General features: G+C 38.1%; 1 protein-coding gene across 1 annotated transcript in view; it reads left to right on the top strand.

Moving 5' to 3' along the window:
• The first annotated feature begins 499 nt into the window (after positions 1-499).
• The window catches only part of slc1a7b (solute carrier family 1 member 7b), a 47,533-nt gene continuing 26,019 nt past the window's right edge, over positions 500-22,013 (top strand). Inside the window, exons 1-3 of the mRNA XM_003444296.5 lie at positions 500-842; positions 18,005-18,084; positions 20,860-21,075. Of these exons, the coding sequence (XP_003444344.1) occupies positions 702-842; positions 18,005-18,084; positions 20,860-21,075 (437 nt within the window). The 5' untranslated portion in view covers positions 500-701. The remainder of the gene's footprint in view (positions 843-18,004; positions 18,085-20,859; positions 21,076-22,013) is intronic.

The following is a 22,013-nucleotide window of genomic DNA, read 5'->3' on the forward strand; positions in this document are numbered from 1 at the left end:
CCAAATAGTGAACATTGTTAATTAAAACTTCATTATAACATCTTCACTGAATTTGTTTAAGGTTGAGATCTTATTTGGGGATAATAAAATGGTGACAAGGTTTGGAAGTAAATTTTCCGAAATCCTGTATGAGCATTGTTCCTGGTCATACTTGGTTGTGAACCCCAGTATCATCATGAATTCTGCTTTGCTGATTTATCCAACATAAAGTTTTCAAAAAGCAGTTCAATGACCACTGTGTGTGAGAAATATCCCCCTGTTTTCTCAGAGGGTCCGTAAGGTTACTCCGCTAACCTTTGTCAAATTGTTCATGGACCTTTAATCCAGCTTCAGACCTCTTTAATACAGTAGCACTATAACAGGATTGGGAATCTTTAACCCCCTGTGACATGGTTGCCAGCTGTTCCCACCCACTCACAGTGGGTCAGCCCACACAGGGATGCTGATGGGTGGGGCAGGATGGGAGGGCATGCCTGGAAAGTGAGAGGATCCTCTTAGCTTAGTGCAGATCGCTGCAGTGTAAAGACAAGAGGAATGCTGAGCCGAAAGGTGCTTTAAAACGTTGCAGAGGAGTGGATATTTTGCATAGTTTTTCTTCATTAATTTTATATAGTTTTCCTTCATTCTCACACCTGGATTTTAAAGCTTTGGTTGGGCCACATTTATGGATTGCTGAGAGGACGGACGACAGGTGACTCACAATGGCCATGGCTTTGGATGCAGTGTGGGTGAGGGTGAAGAATGTCTGCAAGCAGAATGGGCTCCTCATCATGTCAGTGATGGCTGTGGTCATTGGATGTCTTTTGGGCTTCTTCCTGAGGACACGGCGTCTTACGGAGCAGGTCAGTGTGTCTCCTCCCCTTGACCCAGTGTGACGTCATGCATAGAGAATCCTGTATTTATACTCAGTACAAACACATAAGGTTGCTGTTTTCATCAAATTAAGAAAATGATGCTTATATTAGCCATGTAAAACCTTATTATTCATACCAATATTTTCCCAGTTTTATTGAAGTTCAGCCTTTAACCCTAAACTGCATAATGGTTAAGCGATAAAGTGCTTACCCTTGTACAGTTTAATAAAGGCTGTCATACAATATCAAATAATAACGATTTGAAAGCGATCGCAATAATTCCCGCAGGAGAATGAAAAACCCACTGGTTGTATTTGATAAAACTTTACTACACTCTCTGCAATAATGAGGATAATAATGCATTGCAGGAAGTAGTTGTGTGTATTGCTAGAATGGTGAGGAAACAGGTGGTAACAAAGCAAGTAAGACTGGCTAGCCAGGAGTTTAGTGTATAGCAAGATAATAACCTGAAACACTGGATGGAAAGACCAGCAGTCTCCATATTTAAATTAAAAGCTCATTGGGGAAAAGCTGGAAAAACATTGTGAAAGCAAATCAGTCAGAGGCTTCAGCAAAAGTGTTGTTGTAAAATTTTCAAAAAAAAATGTGTTTGTTTTTCTGCTAAATGAGTGAGAAGTTGTATTAGAACACTCTTTACGGTACTCCTGCTTTAATGTGTCTTTGCACTGATTTTACATTTCCTTCTGCAAAGTCTGTTTGGATAGAGTTTTGGATAAACACATGCAGGAGTAATAAAGTTCCTTTTTGAAAAGACCACAGCAAGAAGAATGCACTCACCAAATGGATGTGTGATTGTTCCTGTTCAAAGTGGCTGTGCAAATTGTGGGTCTTAGCTTTCCTAAGAACTGCTCATTCATACAACACGAGTGACTAAAGTAGTTTTTTCCACCATACATTAAAGGTAAAAACATCCATGAAACTGAATAAAAACAAGCAAGAATAGCACTGTGTACTCATCTAGCTGCCCTCCTAAGCAGTACTTTCAGATTTAGACCATTAGTGTTGAAATCTTTTGGAGGAATGGATGGATAAATAAAAATTGAATTCTACTGAGCTGTGATTGATAAATCTGGGTGGAAACGCCTTGGGAATGCATTCATGTCTCTGGAGTCGGGGGGGCAGAAGCTGCATCAACACTGGAAGCGATTCACTCCTTGCACATTGCTTTGAAGCTGAAAGTTACCTAATTAATAGGCAATTGTCTATTCTATATTCAGCGTACATGTCAGTCACTAGTACATGGTGCTGTTATTGGTAGTCATTTCAAGGTCTCACCTGAAAGTCGAGAAATGTTTATCTTGGATGGCAGCAGTTATTTAACCTGTAGCAGGTTCAATCGCCGAATATCATTCAGTTTCTGGTATCTGAGAATATTATTACTGAGAATTGCTTCCAGTGTGGGCACAGCTTTAATTTGTGTTACAGAACCTTGTTTTTTTACTCACTCATTACCCCTCAGATTTGTCCTGTGAACCTATAGGTTCTAGCTTCACCTCATCCTGCTACATACGTCTTATACATGAATATCATCTGTTCATTACTACCCTGTACTGCAGCTGATACAGGGAGGAGAGACACACAAAACACAAAACCATGCACTTAGTTCTGCATCACTTCTACTGAAGGGGAAACTTTTAGCTGCCACTATAATAAAAGGAATAAGTACAGCAAGCAAAAGCTGTTCAGTTGTTCATATGTCAAACCATAGTCATGTGCATTAAAATTTGCTGATTGCCAGTGACTCCCAAAAGCAAATATGAGTCCATTGAATTTAACATTTAACACGTAGCCATAAATGGATAAGAAGCTGCAGTCCAAAGATATCAGATAGCAGAAGCTAACTCATAACATAGGGCCAGCTAGATGCCTACAAATAAAATACCAGAAATTCACTAACTGAAGTGCAGCCCTCCTGGTCTGTTGGCACAGTTAACTGCACAGCAGATCATATTATTTTGTCAGATATTTTACTCCTTTCAAGGCTCCGAAGCGCTCCAAAATAAACAAGGTCGAGAGATCTAGTTGAGTGGCTCATACCGCCTGAGGTAAAGCATAGCAGACAGAAAGTGATTGGCCTGCAGTCTCCCGTGTCAGCATCCACCTGCTACTCAAAGTACCATACGTATGTATGATGTATAACTTAAAACCTTATAAAAATTTTACCTGGTTATATTAATATTCATCTTTGCTCTCAGGAGCTCAGTGGATTCCAGCACGGTACTCTGATAGGATGCTACCTGTGCAACTTGTGCTCGCTACAGACTGCTGACTATTCTATAGTCATCTGTTAGTGTTGAAGCGATTGGGAATGATAGCAACGCAGCCAAGAAGTGGCAGGCCACGTAAAATCACAGAGCGACCTTCAAACTTCACGTGACCTTCAGATCAGCTCGAGAAGAGTGCGTAGAGAGCTTCATGGAGTGGGCTGAGCAGTTGCATCTAAGCCAAACGTCAGTGGTGTGCTCTCAGAGATGGGCTCTCTGGAGTGACGAATCACACTTTTCTGTCTGGCAATCCAATGGATTAGTCTGGATTTAGCGGTTGCCAGGAGAACGGTATTTGTCTGACTGCATTGTGCCAAGTCTAAAGTTTGATGGTGGAGGCATTACAGCATTGGCTTGTTTTTCACGAGCTGGGCTCAGTCACCTTAGTTTCAAAGAAACTCTTAATGCTTTAGCATAACAAGACATTTTTGGCAATTTCATGCTCCCAACTTTGTGGGAACAGTTTGGGGATGGACCCTTCCTGTTCCAACATGACTGCACACCAGTGCACAAAATAATGTCGATAAAGACATGGATGATTATCCAACATTGGTGTCTGACCTCACAAATGTCATTCTGGAAGAATGGACAAAAATTTCAACACACTCCTAAACCTGGTGGAAATCCTTTCCCAGAAGAGTTGAAGCTGTTATCGCTGCAAAGGGTGAGCTGACATCATATTAAACCCCATGGATTAAGAATGTGATGTCACTCAAGTTCATATGCATGTGAAGGCAGACAAGCAAATACTTGGAAATGGCAATACTGTGTCTCTCCATTTCCAAACGCTTACTCTAAATTTCTAAATAACACCACATCCTACATAAACACTGGCCATTTTAATCCCTTTACAGTTGTTTTTGTGGTGATGCTGCGCTTTTACTATATAAGAGCATTTAAACCGAAAGAGAAAACTTAGTTGCTATATTTATTATATCCCTCATGCAGAAGAAGCATTTGTGTTTGTGTATGTGTGTGTATTCATGTTTGTTGTCATTAATTTATTAAAGCATGTACGGGAAACCTAAGCATTCATTTACAGTAAAGTTGCTTCAGTCAACAAGCAGCTTTAATGGGATCTGTAAACAAAATGCAGCCTTTTTCTTTCCCATCACCCTTCTGTCTAAAGCTCTGTCAAATTCTCAAATAGACCTAAAAATAGCTCGTGGCTCCTTTACTCTCACAATAGGGGATTACAATCCAATCAAATAAATGCTTTCTCTAATTGTACATCAAATAAAAGTGCCTGTCAGTGGGACTCATGGCAACCTATACAAGACATTTATGTTTCAAGGCAGATTATCTGTTTCTGCTCTGAACCCCCAAACACAGATCCTCTCTGTGTTTGGGGGTTCAGGGCATAAACAGGAAGTACAGCTAATCTTTTCAAGTGTGTTTTCGTGTTTGTCTGTGTGTATGTGTGTGTGAGATAAGACTTAACTTGTTTCGGGGAGCAGGGGGATTGGACTGTGCAGCAGAAAAATGAAAACAGAAGAAAAAAGAAAAACAAAGATAATATTCAAAGGAATTAAAATCTGAAGAGAAGCGACAACCTAACATTTTTTCGCACAGGAACATCTGAAGTACAAGTGTAGGACTGGGTTCTGGGTGGTGACTAGATTATAGTATAATGAAAGTCTGTAGAAGCAGCCCATTAGTAGCAAATTTCACAGTTAGACTGACAAAGTATGTTAAAAATAACTCAAGATTATTTCTGTGATGAGATCGCAACAGACAGATGCACAAACACCTGGTGAAGCGGGTGATTGTCATCGGGAAAATATTTTGCCACAGTGACACACACTGGAAATATTCCTCAGAGATTTTGATCCATATTGACATGAAAGCAGATTTGCTGCAGATTTGTCTGTTGTATATCACAGCCATGATGTGAATCCCTTGTGTCACCACATCCCAAAGATGCTCTGGTGACTGCAGAGGCCATTTGAATACAGTGCAGTCATTGCCATGTTCAAGATTCCAGTTTGAGGTGACTGGAGTTTTGTGATATGGTTCATTATTCTGCTGAAAGCAGCTGTGGTCAGAAAGGGCTGGACATGGTCAGCAACAAGGCTCAGTGCAGTACTAAAGGGCCCAAAATGTGCCAATAAAATACCCCACACAACATTACATCATAACCAGCCTGAACCACTGATACGAGGCAGGTTGGATTGAGGCTGTCATGTTTTTTATGCCAAAGTTTGACAATCTTACAATCCAAACGTTGCTGCAGAAAATGAGAATCATTAAACCAGGTGACATTTTCTCTAAATTCCTATTTTGTTGAGCCTGTGTGAATTGTGGTCTCAGTTTCCCGTTCTTGGTCTTCAGCTGCTGCAGATGCATAGATAGATAGACTTTGTCATTCAGACTTCATTCATACACCAGTCAGTGCACATCAAAACTACTCAAACTTCTCAAAAATACTGAGACTAGGCCGTCTGCCAGTAACAACCACACCGTATTCTAACTCACTTAAATCATCTTATGCTCTAATGCTTTGTCTGAACTTCATCAGGTCATCTTGGCCATGCCTGCATTCCTAAATGCACTGAGTCATTGCGATCTGATTGGCTGATTAAATATTTCCATTAATGAGCATTTGAAGAGGTGTACCTAACAAAGTGGCTCTTGTATATTTTTGACTGAAGCACTGATTAGACCTACGCCTTTTTTTCAGAGTGACTGAAAGCCCCAAGGTGAAGCAGCTAAACACTCTAATAGTCTGTTTTCCATACTTTTCAAATTAATTCAGCTCACTTTTATTTCTATAGCACGATGTTATAACAACAGTTGCCTCAAAGCCTTTTATATTGCAGAGGAAAGACCGCATTAGAGAAAACCCCTCTTTCCTACTGAAAGAGGAAAATTATTTCTGCATATTTGATGTGAGAATGCACAAGTCACTAGCTGGAATCAAACTGCAGCTGTGGTGCTGCAAGGCACAAGGCATTTTTTCATCTCGAGTCTTGTATGTGTATTTCAAAATGACCTAAATGCAAACAGAAGAAGAATATTTAGCAAATAAAAAGTATGACCAGTGTAGTTGCGATCGTGCTGTCACTCATTTGGTTGCTTCAAAGATGGTAGCCAAGTCTGAGACTGGTCACGGTGGCATGCCATCTTCAAAGTAACTTTGTAACAAGTGATAAAGTGACAATTAGACAGAGTCAGCCTGCTGTCTATTTGTGTTTGAATGGTTAGGCTGGCAATTACATGCACTCTTTTGTCTGATTAAGTGTGATAAATCTGTTGCAGGTCTACTGCAAATCTGTTACCCTCTACATACAGAACAAAAAAAACCTCACAATAAAGAACATCACATTAACTGCTTACATTCAGAGCAACCTGTTAAATCGCCTATTGCAAAGAGGCACATTGAAGATGAGTTGTGTTCTGTAGTAAAGGCTAATTCTGATTGGTTGTAATATGTTGGTTATCTTTCTGCAAGTGCAACAAATTAAATTATAAATTGTAACTATTTGCAAGCCTTCAAGTCGCCTCCCACTAGGTAACCTGTGCAATCACTTTGCAATTGAAAGTGCTGGTCGAGAGGCTGAGGGAAAACAATGAGGAAGAGTGAAGTGTAAATAAGACAAACAGACAGAATGAGAGAGAAACAGGACTAAACAAAGAGCAGAACTAATAGGAGCAGGTGAAACTGATGACAGCAGGGCAAGAAGGCAGGAAATACACAGTATGACACATGAAGATAGCAATTTTTGAAATAAAACTGGGAAAAACTGAAGGATAAACAAGCAGGAAAGCAGACAGGGAAGCACTGAAGGGTGCACAGGAAACTGAGGTATTAGAAATACAAGGAGTCCATTATGGTACAAGCACCATGACATAAGATGTCCTTTGGTGCAAGAGATAACAGTTCTATTAAATAAGAAATAACGTCCGGCAGGTCCGACATGATGGCATAAGCCGTGGAAATAATTTTATTTCTTGGTAGAAAGCTCTAGAAATGCTGGAACCTATATTTTCAGTTATCCAACCAATAATACCGTTTTTTGAAGCTTCCTGCACCTACAGCTTTCAAACTTTAAGCTCACATTTTGTAAAGGAAACTTTCCAATCCATTGGCAGCTTTTACACACACACACACACACACGCACACACACACACATATATATATATATATATATATATATATATATATATATATATATATATATATATATATATATATATATATATACATATAAACATGCAGTTATATGCAACATGGATGTATTACAAAACATAATGTTTAGTATATATAACTATAACTAACTTTTCTCAGTGATGCTGTTTATTGTACTCTAATGCTTCATTGTGTCACACTTGGTTAGTGAAACCTGTCAAATTGCACTGCCCAGTTCACTGCACACGCACACACACATGCAGGCATACGCACATTGACCCTTAATGCCTGAGTGCAAGATGAGCAGAGCTGCAACAGACCTTCTCTGCTGGTCGTATGCAAGTGCTAATCCTGCTCTTACACAGCAAACTAAGCTCTCTCTGCTTAACAGAAAAGCGCTTTAGCTATCATAATGCACCCGCTTTGCCCTGCAGACCCTCAGTCCACTGTTTGTACACCTCCCCCTGACACCACCCCTACATTCATCAACTCTGTGGAAAACATGACTTTCATAAGTTGATGGATAGTATACTAGTGTTTTTAGCTTCTTAGCATGCTGGACGCCTCTTGTTCACCACACCTTTGCAGCATTTTCTTTTTTGTGACAACTTAGACAGTTTTTGCTTTTAAAATAATAAGATACTAACTTTGCACAGCCTGAAAGTATAAATAAGACTGCAACAACATTTACAAGAATCAAGCAAGCAAGCAACTGCCAATTTTGTTGCTAAATCAAAATTTAAAAAGAAGAAAAAAAGAAAGATCTGCAAAAAAAAACACTGCAGTAACTACTACATTTTTACATATCAATGGGTCACAGTACACACATCTGCAAAAAATTTTATTCTTGTCAACACCTTTTAATTTTTGTGACAAAATATGAGAAAAAACTCAGACATATACAGTAGCAATCCAGTTTTTCTGCTCCAAAAAAGAAATACAACAACAGGAACAAACGGACATTTTGCCATGATCGTGCACAAACACCTGCACACACACACACACACACACGGTTACACACACAGCCTTACAAGGTGAAAATTAAACTAACAATGCAATCGTGTTTAGTAACAATACAGTTATTCTGAATGGAAAATCCTTGACCTTCATTAATATTTCAAGGAAGCTTGTATTATTTATGAAAATGTGTCTTTCCAAAAACAATTCTCCAGTTTTGCTCTCTTCCCCCTGCTCAGTGTTTTGGGTGTTAGGTGCATCCTCTCTCAGAGTTACAGTTTTTTTTATTGTTTTGTTTTGTTGTTTTAATGAAAAACTGTTGGTATGAGTTGTGGGTAGAGACCAAAAGAATAAGATCGCGGATACAAGAAGCGTACAAAGCATTATGGGGTCAGGAACTGGGTTATTCAGGAGGGCTTAGAGTGGGGTCATTGCTTCTGATCGAAGAGAGCCAGTGGAGTTAATTCAGGCATCTGATGAGCGTGCCTCCTGGATGCCTCTTAGTTGAGGCTAGGCTCAGACACAGGATGCTGGAGAAATTGCATCTCTCCACTGGTTTGGGAATCCCTCAGTCTCTCCTAAGAAGTGTTGGAAGAGGTAAGCATGGAGAGGGAGGTTTTGGCTGAGACTGCTGCCTGTGCGACCTACACCCAGATGAGCATTTGAAAATGGATGAATGGACTTCTGCAGCCAGTTAGACTGTTTGCACTGAACATAACTCACAATGCAGGAATGTCAGTAACAAAAAAAGAAAAAGGAAGATTTTTTTTGGCCCTTGAAGTCAATAAAACTGCAGCAATTCGTGTCACATAGCGCGACGTCAGCAACTTTCCACAGCAGTTGGTCTGCCAGCTAGAAGCTAATACTGCTTCATGCAACTCAAGTAAGGGAATTAAAATACATAGTTAACTACTGCTAATCAATTGCTACACACTGTCTGCATGTACTATATGAAAAAACTCCCAGTTTACGTATGAAAAAATATAGAAGTAAAGAATAAATCATTGAGTTTTTTATTCCAAAGGTGACATCACAGTGACTTTCTTATGGTAACGTTTTTTTTCTGTTTGTTTGTTTTTTCTTTTTGTTACTCATCTTTTTATTTATGACACATCCGAAGTCCATATAATTATTGCCTCAAAGTTGGGCTAATTAAAAATTTTATTATAAGAATGTCCCTTTAGCTCTTTGAAAAACCTCCTTCCCTCTGCAAAAAGTGTTGCAGAGGGAAGGTTAACATGAAGTACAAAGAGAGATGGAATGTTTAATAAATTAGATTTTTTTTAGTGCTCATCTTAAGGTATTTTCAAAGCCACTTTAAAGAAACGCCCCACTGTGTAGCACTTCTCACCTCAGTTCCACACACCAAACAGAAACTGTTTAATCTCATCCAAAAAATGCAGGGACCGCATTTTTGTGTGCAATCAATGCGGTAAGATACTTTACTGAAAATGACTAGGTTGGTTTAACAAAATGACAAGCAATAACACCATATCAAGATCAGACAAAACAATAAAGAACAAGCCCACAGTTGCAAATCAGCAGCAGGAGAATCCATGACCAGTGAATAGTATAAATAGTATGCATAGTGAAGTTGCACTTAGAGGTTGGGACACAGCGTGATGGATGACTCAGACAGCACAGCAGTGTGGATTTTGTGTCAGTCAGTAAAAGTATGACTTTAAATGACATACCTCAGATGCTAAAAGCAGCGATAATGTGAAGAACAACAACAAAAACAAAGTGAACAACATATTGATATTTATCTTTATAAATTCATAAATGCTGTAATATGGGATTCAGCTGCACTTCCACACTAGACTCAGATGGCTTGACTCCTGTCCTCTTTCAGCAATAACCCCCTCAGTGAACTCCCTCTGTTAACCCTGGAAAACAATATTACACTTCCATTCCAGTGCCGTTCATTTCTCTTTTTAATAGTTGTATTTTGGATAGTTTAGAATATTTTCAGACCTTTATTCCTCCAAATATTTTTTAAATGAAATAAATTAATTCCTTTAACGATAACTATGATGAATTTCAATCTGGCTGATGCTTTTTAAAGATCTTTAAGACTGACTCTCAGAATTATTATTCTCTACTCAAACTCTTATCTAATAATGTTTGCAAAGAGGTGCTTGATCTAAGTTATATTGTTGAGTTTGACTTGTACCCCTGTTCCCCAGATAACTAAAGAAGTGCTGCTTTGCTCAAATGAGACATTAATATGGTATGTGTTTAATTTGGTTGGTTAGATATCAAGTTGTGTTGCTTTTTGAATGCTTTTTATATAAAGAACTTTGGATCTTTGGATCTGATCATGATTAGGGAATTAGGTGGTGATGAGTCTGGACCAAGGCTAACTCACTAACACAATCATATTGCTAGGGGATCTAGGGGCTCAGATCACTCCAGCGCAGTACTGAAGCCTGTGTATTCCTGTCAGTTTGCCTCCCTATATAAATAATTCCTGTAAAATGCTGTCCTTGTATCATCCCACCAATTTCTAGTGGGATTAGTTCAGGACACCGACTGTTTTTAAAGCCACCGCATCTGTTTGCTTGGGGTCACTGCCCTGTTTTCAGCCTATCTGTGAAAATGTGCACCACCACAGCTCTCCTGGATTTTTTTGTGAGTGACTAAATGTATAACATCCAACAATTTGCTTCATAACTTTTGCACTGTCCACTTCCTGCTGTGACAAAACAAATTTCCCACGTGTGGGACTAATAAAGGTTATCTTATCTTATCTTATCTTATCTTAATTACCACAAAAGACCATGATTGCTATTGGCAAGAAGACAGTCTTCACAACTGAACGCTTGCAAACTTTCCTTTCATATGGATACCTTGTAAACAAAGAGCTGCATATTTACACATTGAAAGAAACAAATTATTGCTTAACTGTTTCTGGTCTCTACCAACTCCTAAAGAAAATATGTGGCTGAATGTTAGGCTGAGAGTAGTGAGAATGAATTAAAAGACTAAAGCTATACAAAAAAAAAATGTAAAAACAAAAAAATATAAAAGTAAAATAGTAAACTGAAGCTTTGCAGGGAAGAAAATTGTCTACGCTGTGATTACAGATATTGTGCCTGTAATAAAAATGTGTAATCACTTCACTGAAAAGTATTGCTGATTGAGGAAATCATGTTTGGCTGGTTTAAGTTATTTATTTATTACAGAGATTGTTTGTCCATGTCAACAGTCTCTCTCACAAAAGGAGCTCCACAAGGTCCTGTACACACCCGATTTCAGATAAGTGGAAGATAATGAATGGATGGACAGACAGATGCATGGATGGATCGACAGACAAGTTGATAGACTAATTATTCGATTTTGAACATGTAAATACAAATACAATAAAAATAAGCCCGTCTCCACACAGTAGTCTAAATATGGTAGAGAACGGTAACAGATTTTTCACATGTGACATTTCCAGCAAATTTTGTCAGCTATTATCACACCCACGAAATGAGTTTTATGCACTTTTTCTAAGCCGGCCCCTCTATTTGTACCTGAACTTAATTATTTGTTTAATTGCTACAATATACCATTCACATTTAACTTACCCAGCGATTGTCATTTGGATAGATGGATGCATGGATGGACTTACATAAACTTAAAGGGCCTTTAATGATCATTTATATTCATATGTGATTAGGTGTTATGTTATTAAAAATTTATATTTATTTGAATTCATGAATTATTATTTATTATTTAGAATAAACATATTTTTATATTATATCAAATTGTTATTTTTAGAAACAGGAGCAAGCAACATAAGACTTCACAGGAACATAACAGATGCTTTGATTATTATACACAGATGACTAAGTGGACACTGGAAACACTGGGCGAGCAAGACAAAGGTGGAAGTACTGACAATCTAACAGACAGAGATTAAAAGCCAAAAAAAATCCAGATTATACACAGTAAACTCTGTGGTGCTCATGCTCTAATAATGGTTCTGAAACCAGTACAGCACTTCTAAGGACTCACTTTTTTCAATTACCATTTGTATTTTCAAACTTCAAAATTGAAGCCTCAATCACATGTTTAACATTAAAATAAATAAACAATACACCTTGTTCACCTCATCTCATATGTGAAAACGTTATAACACCCTCATTATTAATGAAGGACACTAACTGATTAATTTAACACAAGATAAACCGAGCCTGAAGAAGATGAGATGAGATGAGAAGAGAAGAGAATAAAAAACTTATACTTTTTACGTAAGGTTTTGTGTAGCACATATTCAATTGATCTTTATATTCTGGCGCATGAAGGCAATTATATTTTAAATTGCATGATCATGGGACACGGGCTCCTGGTTCAGAGCTTTGAAACTGCACTGCGCCTGTAGAGACGACTTGGGAGGAAAGAAGCTTTGTCAAGCAACTGATCCACTGCCAGCTTCATTTTGACAGGGTGGAGATATGAGCTCTGGCTGCATGGGATGGAAACAGCAGAGCTGATAGAGAACAGCTGTCCACTGTTGGACTGGACAGGGGCCAGTGTTAAGCCTGGTGGACTCACAAACACACAAACCCCCACGGGATCTGCAGACAAACTGTCCCCCAAAACTTGCATATTAGATTTACCTCTCTGTGCTTAGCCACGACTCTCACCTCTTTTCCTGTTGAAAGATTCCTTCCACCTACGCAAGTCTCTATTGAGTAATAGAAGTCTGTGAGTGGAATGAACAACAAGGTCTACTTTACACACCAGTGATGTTGCTTTGGGAGTTTCTTAAAGTCAATCGGAAGGGATTTCTTTCCATAAAACTGAGTAATAGTCAGATGAACTCCACTTTCACCCCATCATACAGTAGGTGTTGATTTTGTGATTTGTGACAGATAAAAAAAATATGATTTTTTTGAAATATAAGTGTCTTTGATTAGACACTTAACTTTAAAACTACTTTTTCTCTCTTTGATATAAAAGGAAGATTGGAGATTGACCTATAATTAACTAAGACAGCTGGATCAACCTTAAAGGTCTGTGATATGTAGTCTATTAATAGAGATTGATGGATCATATTTACGATTAAACTATCTCTATTAATCATATTTAAGCATTAATTAATGGCAGGACTTCTTTGAGCAGTCTTGTAGGATTGGGGTCTAATAGACACATTGAAGGTTTGGAGGAAGTGTTTACTGAAGTTAACTCACAAAGATTAACTGGAGAGACTCATCAGTGGTACTGTTATTGAAAGTATCTGCATGTAATGATGCTGCCATGAGATGGTTATGAATCATTTTTTCTCTATTGGTTAGATTTTTATTTGTGAAGAAATTTGTGAGCTCATTACTAGTTAAGGTTCAAGGAAAGTTTGGCTCAGCAGACCAATTCTGGCTACAGTGTTGAAAAGAAAACTGGGGTTGCTCTTATTTTCTTCACTAATGAAAAGATGTCCTAGCCTTTTAGGAGGGCTTTTATATAGAGCAATAAACTATTTTTCCAGGTTAAATGAAGATCTTCTAAATTAATGAGATGCCATTTCCTCTCTAACTTTTGGGTTATCTGCTATAAGGTGCACATTAGAGAGTTATACCAGGAAGTCAAGTACTTGTGATTTGAGGCTTTCTTTTTCAGAAGCGCCACAGTATCCAGAGTCATGCACAATGGTGATGCGACACTATTAACAAGATAATCGACCTCTGTGGGAGTAGAGTTTAAGTAGCAGCTCTGCACTGTGTTGGCACAAGACACCATAAGTGAGGAAAAATATCCTTAAATGTAATTACTGCACTTTCAGAAAGACATCTACAGTAGTGAAATGTATTACCCACTATTGTGTCATCCATTATTGTAAACTTAGGTTTTATTAAGAAGTAATCAGACAAAAGAGGGTTTTCAGGGAACACTGTATAAATGTTCAGTTCCTATGTCACATGTCAGAACAAGATCCAGGGTGTGATTAAAGTGGTGGGTGGGTTCTTTTACATTTTGAGCCAATTAAGTTTAATAATAGAATAAATGTTTCTTTTGATCTTTCTTGTTGCCATCACTGTGCAGCCCTGTAATGAGTTGGGCATTTCCTGGATTGAATGAATGAATGATATTAAGAGATGTATAAGTTTTATAAAAATACAAAACAAACATGGTCTTACTGCTTTTCAGTGTATTTTCTTTACAAGTGCATTCATTGTCATCATTAAGAAATATGCCAGGAAAATCTCCTGTGCTGGGTCCATTACAGTACAGGTTTTTCAAAAAAGAACTTGTGCCGGGCACACCACATTCATCTAGAGAACACGCAGGAAGTAAATTTGGTAGAGTGGAGACATGGGGCAACAATGCAGAGCTGAAATGAAACCCCTGCTTAAGTGAAAATAAAAGGAAAGCACAAGAGACAGAAGACTTACAAAATAAAACTGGGAGCAACAAAACACAGAAACAAAACTAATACATGACTGAACATGGAGAAACACAAGGGAGGCTACAATCAACAATGAAATCCAAATTCAAAACATAGAGGACAACAAAGGTCAAACAAGAAAGCGACTACATGTTTTCTATATTGACCAACTGGGGCAATTTCTGAATAAAATGAAATCTGAACATATGTAGTGAAAAGTAGAGAAATGTAAGCTGTTGTAGGTCAAAAGCTGATATGTCATCCATGTTAATACTCTGTCCATATGTGTAAGCCCGCTCTGCTGCAGCTGTTTTTTCCATCTGATTTAACAAATCTCTGTTTAATGCTTAATAACTTCTCATGTAAACATCAAAGAAATGCAACACCATTGAAAGGTAACAGTGAGATTTTTCTTTTTCTGGACCACTTTAACATCACATTTTCCATCCATGCGATGAATTGATAGCCTGGTACTCCCGGGACAGGCTATCAATTTGTCGCAGGTCATGAACTTACAGTTGTTCCAGTATGTTATAATAAACTGCCAGTTAGGGGGGAAAATATATATGACTGAAAGGGATAGAAGATCTGAGGCTTTGTGGGATTTACAACCTTGATAAAATACTCATCGCCTACCTTGTTTCAGCTGGAATTATAAAACTCAAACATCACAGCTTTTGCTACAGGCAGGGACATAATTTCATCTCAAGGCTAAAGTCAACATCGAAGTCAATCGGCCTTGGCAACACAAAGTGTGGAAGAACATTATCTTTTGTTATCATACAATTCCATTCAATTTTTTTTTTGCTTTTTAAATTTATTTAATAATTTGTTAATTCACCCTGATAATTGTTTTCCACTGATTCAGTCAGGAATGAATCTGAATTAAAAAGAAATAACTGACTCTGTGGCACTCCCCCCTCAATGACGGAGAAATTGTTAGCGACATTGCTGTCATCAATCTGCCCTGGGTTTTCACAGAGCACCTCACGTAGAAGGCATTAAAAAGGAATCCTGGTCATATGTAGACTTGGGCGGATCGATCTAAATACCGATTTTCAATAAGGATTGATACTTTGTTTCTAATTCTAAAGTTCAGTATGTAGCCCATTGAATTGAAACAAAAAGAAACAGCACTGCAGTAAATGTCCAAAATGTTTGATATGTCAGTCATGGCAGCTCCAGCTAGCTGGGTTTTAAGCGCTAGCATCAGAGCTACCAGGGTTATAGTTTGCCTAGTTGTGGCACAGAGCCAGTTTTATGAATAAGAGAGCTAGCTTTCTGCTACAGCTGTTAATATTAATGTACAGAAGTTCTTTATGGATACTGTAATATGAATAGGTTAAAGCAGTGTTGTTGTTAGGCCCACCCAATAAAGTATCTGTGCCCCCTTAGCTGAATTCTATTAATAATAAAAGTTACATTAATTCATATAGTTTGTTAATGAAAACCTTAAATAGCCATATTAGTAAAAAGTCATAGCCGTGCAAGTTTTTCAGTTAACACTTTAGTGCTTCTGTAGCAGTCCTGGTAACCGAGGAAGACACAGAGTGGATAGGCCTATGACGGTCAGACTGCTTCTAATATCTCTTTGAAACCAAAAATACCTCAGTCATCAGTTTGTGCAGCTACTTTTAAGGCATGGACCTACTCAAAAACTACGAAACAAGTAGAAATGTGCTGAGGAGATTCTGTGTTCACAATTAGCCGGTGAGCTCATTGATCCACTTTCAGGGAAAATGTTTCTCCTGTTTGTTTCCTGCTTTGGCTCTGCAATCTAAGACAGGTGTTTTTAGACTGTTTAAAATTGTGGCTACATTATTTTATGGGTGTACTGTGCATGTATGGTTATAATTGTGCATGGCATGACTTGAGCCAAGTGACCACCCGTCGACTTCATATGGTCTGGTGCTAACCCTGGGTTAAAGTCTAAAGAAGGGAGAAAACATTCACAAATCTTGGTTTTCAGTTACAACTGCTATGAAATGATCACATTTGTTACGCTCTCCCATTTTAGCCAACTACTGAACCTAAAGACAATACCTGAAGAACCCTTTTCTCTACTGACATAAGCTTGTAGATGATGTGGTGGCTCTTAACATCCTGCTTCACCCAATAGCAAGAAGGGAAAACACTTTCTCCAGCTTCTCTTTTACCAATTCGCCTCCATCCTTCCTTTATATAAGTTCCCATGTTCTTTCTCTCATTCTTTGTGCTTATTGTCAGCGTGCTTCACCAAGTAGAGTGAAATTCAACCAGCATACACCTGCTCCTTGAGAGGATTCAAAAATAGAACACTTGATCCGTGAGTGCTGGATTTGTTTCCCATCTTTTGAGATTTGAGTCTCTAAATGATGCCCAAGCTTGGGCTCTGGGGCACATACTGTTTTGTTACTGTTGAATAGTATGTATCACTACAATTTTACAGAAACAAACCACTTTTCAATACAGGTTGCTACTTGATACTGTGAGCCACTGTTATGCTGCTGCAACCAGCCCTCATCTAAGGGTGTTACATCCATCCTTTAGATGAAATGATCACTTTTTTCTCAAATTCCACGAATTGTTACTGCTGTGAAAATCAAAATTTCAAACACCATTTTGCTTGTTAAACTCAGTGTAAGGACAAAATATTTTGTTTTCTATTTCTGCAAGACTTATGATATTTTGTTTCTCAACCTTGCAGAGGTGTGGAAAGGACAGTGATGAATCAAAAGATTTTCTGTACTAGAAAATCTAGAAAATTTAAGTGTAATTCAGCAACACATTTTTTATAATAGCTTGTGCTGGATATGTATTTTCTTCCTGTATGATGGTGGATGTTAAGAATGCTGGGAGTGAGCAGGAGGGACAGGATTAGAAAGGAGAACATAAGGAGGGAATGCTGAGGCTGAGGTGTTTGGAGACAAAGTTAGAGACACGAGGCTAGGACAGTTTGGAGAACATACAGAGGAAGAAGGCTGAAGATGGAGCTGCCAGGCAGCAGTCAAAGAGCAAGATTTACAGATGTAGTGAAGGATGACATGCAGAGAGTTGGTGTGACAGAGTGCAAGAGATAGGGTGAGATGGAGGTATGATTTAGATAATGTTGGAAAACTGTAAACCTAATTACTTTAAATATTGCATTCACAATGGGAAGCGAATAAAATGCTTTACATGTTTACAATGCAGATTAAAGATGTACCCATTTATTAGCAACGAAGGAAAATAGTCCAGAGTCTCATTTCTGTCCATGAAACTGAATTTTTTCATCTAAACTCTTCAAAAGATAATTCATTATGCGTCACTGTCATGCCCTGCTCCTGTTCATTATTTCTTTTTAAGTAACATAAGGTCCTTTTCAAAAGTCTGCCTGATAGACTTCCTAAAATTACCTGTGACCATTATTTCTCTTCTCTTACCCTGACAGGAGGTGAAGTACTTTCAGTTTCCTGGTGAGCTACTAATGAGGATGCTGAAGATGCTGATTCTCCCGCTCGTCGTCTCCAGGTACCTGCACGTCAGTACAGCTCTAACACAATGACCCAAAAGACATACGCACATTTACAATCTGCTGGTTTGGGATAATTGACATTGGAATCAAGTTTGTCAAAAAAAACGTGAATCTAAAATAAAATATGAATAAAATGATAGATGCAATAAGGCTGTACTTAATTTTAAATCCACGTGAATAGAAAAATAGCAAAATAATTTGATCAGCTGCTTACCTGTGCTTAAACTGACAGTATATGACAGTATAAGTGTCATTTGTAATATTGTTTGCCTTTGATTCATCCTAGCTCCATTTGAGCTTGATCCGTCGATTGAACAGTTCATCTCTGTTTCTTTGTTAGCTCATCGAGTATTAACACCAAAGCTCTCACAGTGTGTTCTCACACAGTGCCTGCTTATTGCTTCTCTTTATCTTAGCTCAGTATTATTAGCCACTATTGTAATATAAACCAAAGATGAAGGTCAGAAGCCTGGAGGGATGGTAGTAGCACAGGTTTATAAACCTCACTGCTTTTTTTTTTTTTTTTTCACTTCCTTTTTAGATTCGTTTTCACCGGCTTGTTACTTTTTGAATGTGGACACTAAAAGCTGTCTGGTCGGTTTAGAAAGTCATTGTGGTTTGGGTTAAAGTACACTCTTTCACACCAGTAACCTTCATGTTGTAAAATTATGTGTTGGAAGTGGGCCCATCTTACTATTATAACACAGTCCTGACAAACGACTGTGTTATGATTTTTTTGCAAAACTGAGATAAGCCTGTGATTTTGAAAAAAGTGCATTATTTTATCCATTGAGAGTGAAAACTTTATGTCTCTCTCCACAGAAAAGACCTCTTTAGACTCAAGTCCATAAAAATTCTCCTTTTTTAAAATGTCAGTGTGCTGCCTGCACGTCTTTACAGTTTGTTTCATTGCTCCAACTTATCTCTATTGGAGCTTTGCTCATAAATCTGTTTATATACCAGTAAAATTACTAACAAACATCCCATGTAAGGAAATGCAGTTTATTATTCAAGACATAAAAGTAGCTCACTGAATAAGATTTTGCATGGAAAAAATACATTTTAAAAGCATTTATTTTCTTATTTGCTGAGAAATACAAAACGCTTCTTCATTAATCTTGTTTTGAGAATTTGTATGTAGTTTAATCTTTGGTTTTGATGATGGTTCTTTAATGATTTGTCTCATTGCATTTCTCTTTTGTTTGCTTTCACAGATGAAACTAACATTTTTACTTTGAGGAATTTACTTTGAACAGTCAGTATGTAGGATATGTCTAAATGATCACCGTCCATATCAGTAGCTTTTGGAGCATCCCTCGTTGTTTTAAAGGGAAATGAAACTGGGAAACAAACCACAGCTTCCTGCATTTGAGTCCAGTGTTTTAACCACCTGATGCTCTTCTCCTATGTGTCCTTTGCTCTTTGCTGTCCGAATACTTTTGTCTGTGTGTTACATTGGTACTAGATCAAAATGTACTCGCATGTAATGTGGAAAAAATGTCACAGATAAATATTAGAATTTTTTAATACCAGCAGTGGCACCACTGCCAAAGCTTAATTTTGATGTATTTACCAATAATAGCTTTCAAACTTCTGAAGTGCTTTTTATTGTTATTCACTCTTAGAAATGTAACAAAATAATATAAATTAAAAACTAAATTGGCAACATTTATGAAACACAAAATTTGTGTTACTGCTAAAACTTTTGAGTTTGAGTAAATTCATATTTGGAATAGAAATACCTTGTGTACTCCTAGTTCAGAAGGAAATTTCTGAAAAGTCTGGCTGTTCACAGAATGCAATATGAAAGTATATTAATAGAAAGCTTAGTGGGAGGGAAAAGTGTGGTAGGAAAAGGTGCACAAGCAACAGGGATAACTGCAGCCTTGAGAGGATTGTCATGAAAAGTTATATTTTATTAAGTCCAAAGTAAATTTAGCTATTTACCAGAAGACTTTCGAGCACTTTTTGCTTCCATTTGCTGAGAAGATTTATGGAGCAGCTGATTTTCTTTTCCACAGGACTTAGGACCTGTCCACAGCACCAAAACTACTACCAAATTCTTTACTGATGATGTTATTGCTGTGCTTGATTGGCCAAGCTGTGGTTTATTGTCAAGAAGATAATAAAAAAATACCCAACCCAACAAAGTACAGACAAACTGAAGGTCGCAATCAAAGCAACCTGGTCTTCGGTAACACCTTAGCAGCGCCACAATCTGATCACCTCTATGCCACACCAGAGTATTGTTTTGAATTTACCAGTCGGTCCATCCATCCATCCAATTTCTTCCACTTATCCAATTCAGGGTCACAGGGGGAATGGAACCCAGCTACCATAGGGGCAGGGCACACCCTGTCTGTCAAAGGGCTAAAACAGAGACACAGACCACATTCACACTCACAGTCACATCTATGGGCAAATTAGAATCCCCAATTAACGCGACCCCACTAACTGAATGGCTGGGCTGTGTTAGGAAGCTGGAGAGTACCTGGAGAGAACCCACACAGACATGCTAACTTCACACAGAAAGTCACGGCCAGATGATGAATTCAAACCCATGAACGAACCATCGATCATCCAGGACCCTCCCAGAACATTTTTGTTCTATGTACATATGTGGCAAGACAGAGCAAATTATATTGCACACCATTAAAATTTTAATTACTGGAATATTTCATCAGTGTTAGAAACTGATATACAGATCCAGGTAACTCAGAGGTGGAAAGGTTGAAATGCATTCAGTCCAAACTTCTTGTTTTTTCTTTCAGTTTGATGTCAGGATTGGCAGCTCTCGATGCAAAATGTTCCAGTCGCCTCGGTCTGATAACAGTATCGTATTACCTGTGGACCACCTTTGTGGCTGTGATTGTGGGGATCATCATGGTCTCCATCATCCACCCAGGAGGTGCAGCCCAAAAAGAGGACTCAGAGGACAGCGGCAAACCCATCATGAGTTCTGCAGATGCACTACTCGACCTGATCCGGTGAGATTAGAACATTTGTCTAAGTTTTCTGAAGAATTATCTCCAGGCCATGAATTAAACACAAATGCGACTTTGACTCATTTGATGACAGTAGAAACAAAGCACATACTGCTACAGGGGCTGAATTAGCATGTGCTGTGTGAGATATCTCATGGATTTCTGTTCAGTTTAACCAGTGATTTAAGAATGAGGTTTGTTCTGTGGTCTTTACTTCATTCATGCAAACAAAGGGTCAAACTGAGTCAAGACAGGCAGAGAAATCTCATCATTTAGCATGGATACCAGACTCAAAAATACTGCCCAGATAGTGGAGGATAGGTACTCCAGGTCTTTTCTTTGAATCTTTCTCAAAAACATGTAAACACTTGCCAAAATAATCAAAAGTTCCATTGCTGTAGTTCACACTTCACCGTCTGTCTCAACAGCAGTATTTTGGCATGATGACACACATCCTGAAAACTGAAAACAGGAAAACAGATTTTTTTTTTTTTTTTTTTTTTAAATAAAATACCTGGACAAGTTTCAAAAGTACGTTATTTCTTGGCGATTACTTTGAGCTAATAATTTAACTCACAATGGGTCGGTTAATGCTCCTCTCAGCTAGCGAAATTGATCTTTAATCAGCAGAATAGATTTTATAACATAATTGGGAAATGGCTTTTACCGAGATCACCTTTTAACATGATAAACTTGCATTAGGTAACATAATGTGCCGGGGAACGGTGGCTGCTGAAAATGGGGCTCTGTACACATACATAGATAATCCATTAAGAATCACAAATTATTTATTTTACTTGTCATTTTTTTACATCATAAATAAAGAAACAGGAAATGTGCTTTTCTTTCAAAACTTGCAGATTTTAAAGTGACCCTAAACTAAGGGTAAGTAGGTGATGGTGTGTTTGTAGAGCAGACACAATCCTGACCGCACCCTAGTT

The sequence above is a fragment of the Oreochromis niloticus genome, linkage group LG23 (assembly GCF_001858045.2).
Source record: "Oreochromis niloticus isolate F11D_XX linkage group LG23, O_niloticus_UMD_NMBU, whole genome shotgun sequence".
Classification (NCBI taxonomy): domain Eukaryota; kingdom Metazoa; phylum Chordata; class Actinopteri; order Cichliformes; family Cichlidae; genus Oreochromis; species Oreochromis niloticus.